The 4,001-nt window shown below is 37.5% G+C and overlaps 1 protein-coding gene across 1 annotated transcript; it reads left to right on the forward strand.

Moving 5' to 3' along the window:
- Positions 1–1,691: 1,691 nt before the first annotated feature.
- LOC131683007 (probable cytochrome P450 6a14) lies at positions 1,692–2,322 on the forward strand. The gene is made up of 2 exons (XM_058964830.1): positions 1,692–1,889; positions 1,946–2,322. The coding sequence occupies exons 1-2, from the start codon at positions 1,838–1,840 to the stop codon at positions 2,227–2,229; spliced, it is 336 nt and encodes a 111-aa protein (XP_058820813.1). The 5' UTR covers positions 1,692–1,837; the 3' UTR covers positions 2,230–2,322.
- The last annotated feature ends 1,679 nt before the right edge of the window (positions 2,323–4,001 follow it).

Genomic DNA, 4,001 nt, shown 5'->3' on the forward strand with positions numbered 1-4,001 from the left:
TTTTAGATGTTTTGGATACAGAAACTCATGCACTTTTTGATTCTGTAAACCGGAACCGGATGAATGGATCTGGTGCTTGGTAATCCGGATTTTCCGGGGTAGTGTTCCAGTACTAGGGTATGGTTTGTAAATTTTAATAATGTCCTAGCAATATGAGTATCAAAACTCTTCAAATTGTCTCGGAAGTCTGTTATTTATTGTTACGGGAACCTATGGCAATTTAAAAAATGGAATTGGAATGGAATGGCCACTCACGGCCCCACGGGAACCTGCTCCGGAATGTCCGTTCCGGGGTCAAATCACCAAATGGTTCCAAAACCACGAGATACAGCCTACTGATGCAATTCCAAGAATTTTGATACCCATATTGCTAGTATTCCAATGAAGTTCACAAATAGTATCCCAGTACTGGAACCTGCTTCCGGAAATCCGGATTCCAGGGAACCGAATGAAGAAACCCGATTCATTTTTACCAAGTCTAAAAGTGGATGAGTTCCCAAATCCAAAACATCAAAAAGTATCAAAATCGGTTGGAAATCACCGTAGTTATTAGTATTTCACTTTTGTGGGTACCCGGGTACCCACGTCGGCCTGTTACGTAGTAAAAAAAATTCAGGAGCCCCTCCTCACTCCCCCCCTTACTATATGAATAATATTATTAACCCAAAAGCTTGACTTAGTGAAGTTCTAAGATGTCGCAAGGTTTCGAGTTCCAGCTATGGATAAAACATGGAAATTTCATTAATTGAAACCTAAAAAGGTACCCGGGTACCGTGTCGGATACACAACGGTTAAATAAATATTCGAAGGCACAAGGAAAAAAATCTCGAAATATGCATCGATCTACTCAGTCTGCATTATAAAAGTCTCCAGCGTTAGATTAGATAATTTAGTTAGTTCGCCGCGAGGCAGCAAGTCAGTGTACAGCAGCCTATGTGGATTTATTTTCTGTTGATAACCGTATCGCTAGCTGCAAAGATCAGTATTCCTATTGGCAGAAACGCGGTGTGCCATACCTGCCGGCATATATTTTCCCCTCGGCAAACTGCAAGGAATTCGGGCAGCATTCTAGTGCGTTGATGGAATGTTCCTACCAGAAGCTGAATGATCAATGCCGAAAGCTGGGAGGAATTTATTTTCCCCGAGATAAAAGATTTTTTGGCCCAGTATACGACGGATGTCATCGGAACCTGTGCATTCGATTGGGGTGCAATAGCTTATCAGATCCGAAGGAGAAATTTCGTGAAACGGGTCGAAAAATATTCCGACAAAGTCCGGTACTTCTGATGAAAGCGTTATGTGGATTGATGTTTGGCGATTTAGCTAGAAGGATTCACATGCGCGTCATCAGGAAAGACGTGAGTGATTTCTTTGTAAAAGCTATCAGGGATACCGTTGAGCATAGAGAGAAAAATAAAGACTTCATGTCTTCCGAGACATTACTCGGAACATGCCAGTTGCTTAGTTCATGCAAGGCTTATGACTTTTTGGATTTATGTTTGAGCGTCTAATTAGTGCTAATTTTGGTGCTAGTTTAGATTTATTATCTAATTGGCACCTAGATGGTGCTAGTAACTGATGAGGAGAATCCGAAACGCTTCAAACAAATTTCATGGATCTGTTAATCAAGCTTAAAAATGCAGAACCAATCGAAGAAGGAAACAGTTGAGTCAGCTAACGTTTAATGAAATAGCAGCGCAAACATTTGCGTTCGTTGTTTCGGGTTTTGAAACCGTCCACTGTAATGACAGGCTGTTTAAACCAGGTGGCGCGAAATCAGGAACTGCAGGATTAGGCAAGACAGAGAGTGTATGATGCAATCGAGCAGCATGGATCCATGACCTATGAAGCTATTTATGATATGAAATATGTTGAAAATTGTATCTATGGTAGGTTTTTATCCACAATTTTCAAATCACTTCTCTGCTTACTGATCCTTTCTTAGAATCGCTTCGTAAATATCCTCCAATCTCAAACATTCTCCGATGCGTCACCAACAGCTACAAGGTACCCGAAACCGATATAGTGCTTGCGAAGGGATGTCGTTTAATAGTGCCCGTGTACTACCGGGATCCGGAAACGTACTATCCGGATCAATTTGATACGGATCAGGTTCTCGAGAGACACCAAATGGCATTCATTTCGTTTGGTGATGGACCTCGTAACTGCATCGAATTGCGGTTCGGAATGATGCAGGCGCTGATTGGTATGGCTCATTTCATATTTTAATTGGGGTTTGCCGAGTATACCCAATAAGTGGAATAATAGTGGTTTCGATGTGATTCGTACAATAACACTAGAAAAAACAAGTATGTGGTAATGTCAGTGAAGATCATAATTATTTTTATATCTGTTAATTTAAAATATATTAACTGAGTACTTACGCGGAACAGAACTGAGCTGAATTGAACTCAAAATGAATCAGTTTATAGTAAATAAAAATAAAAGTATCCTACACGCCAGTCAATAAACCACGGAAGATATCTAAATATAACAGTATGTTTAAAGCTTAAAATAGACATACACCAAATTCTTTTTTTGCACGGGGGATGCGTTTCGTGCAAAAAAAACCGTGTAAAAAAAATCCGTGTTATTTCGAGAAACCGTGTAAAAAAAATCCGTGTTATTTCGAGAAACCGTGCAAAAAAAATCCGTGTTATTGCGAGAAACCGTGCAAAAAAAATCCGTGCTATTTTGAGAAACCGTGCAAAAAAAATCCGTGCTATTTTGAGAAACCGTGCAAAAAAAATCCGTGCTATTTTGAGAAACCGTGTAAAAAAAATCTGATTTTTTTTTATTTAACAGCTATTTTTTAATGGTATTTAACAATGAATACTGTTGGACATTTTAAATGCACAAGGGGGCTGTCAATGTGCCCAGTAGAAGTTTTTTAATTTTTCGAGTTTTTTTTAGAAAAATGTAAGTTTTTTTATTCGTTAAAAGAAGTTATTGTCCTTTGAAAAGCAATAGTTAAAATGGTAAAATGTTTCAACTATTTAGAGTTTGTTAACTTTTTGTAGATTACACTGTGCTACAGTGATTTTAAACTTTTAAAATGAACTAGTATAACAAATGCGATACAAAGTAATGTACACACGAAAATTTGAAGCAAACAAACATTTTTTGGAACCTTTGCCACAACAAAACTAGCTACGCTGTCATTTTCAGCCGATTTTCGGTTTTGTAACATTTTTTGAACGAAGAAAACTAGACCTTTCGAACAGTATGCGGTCATATACAGTTTGGTAAGAAACATTGTTCGATTCTGGGACAACAATATCAAAATTGTATTTTTTTGCGATTTTTTCATGTAAATGGTTATCTTCTCATTAAAAGAATTTTCATGAAAAGTAAAAAAAACATTTTGATGCAAAGACTCTTGCGCAATTGAAATGTCAGAAATTGTCAATTTTCAACGGCCTATTGATTGGCTTTTACTTAATTAAATACTCTTTCCTGGAAAGAGGCAGCATTTGCCATTTTGCAATGTTGACATTTGCCATTTTGCAATGTTTGATTAAAAATTCTATATAGTTGAAGTTGAAAAATTCGCTATTTTTCACTTAGCGAATCTAGTTTTTTTAACGACTGCAACCTATGCCTTGGTGGATATCGGTCCGTCCCGCGAGGCAAACTTTGCAAAATCGTACGAAATTGCGACTATCTGCCAATTAAACACCGATCTTCAGGAGGACGATAAAGTTTTGTGCATGTGTGTCTCAAAAAGTGTGATGTCCTCTAATTTGTCTACTTCTAAAAAATATTCTCCTGCCAGTGCGTTTGAGTCGTCTATATCTATACTAAACCAATTTAGAATTAGAACCGCCTTTGTTTCTATTCTTTTCTTTCGTCTCCTAGGTCTGAAGCGGATCAATCGACTATTAATAAATATGATAAAAGATGCCAGCAGTATTGGCCCTTATTCGCAAATACTTTATTCACTACAACTGTGCTATATTTCTTCTCGATCTTATAACAGAATTTGAAAATCTCTGTTCTAA

The sequence above is a fragment of the Topomyia yanbarensis genome, chromosome 2, assembly GCF_030247195.1.
Source record: "Topomyia yanbarensis strain Yona2022 chromosome 2, ASM3024719v1, whole genome shotgun sequence".
Taxonomy (NCBI): domain Eukaryota; kingdom Metazoa; phylum Arthropoda; class Insecta; order Diptera; family Culicidae; genus Topomyia; species Topomyia yanbarensis.

Bases quoted from the DNA above. Each gene is read 5' to 3' on its own strand.
- LOC131683007 (XM_058964830.1), top strand. From the start codon at position 1,838: ATGACCTATGAAGCTATTTATGATATGAAATATGTTGAAAATTGTATC. The intron at 1,890-1,945 runs GTAGGTTTTTAT...ATCCTTTCTTAG, and splicing joins TGTTGAAAATTGTATCTATG to AATCGCTTCGTAAATATCCT.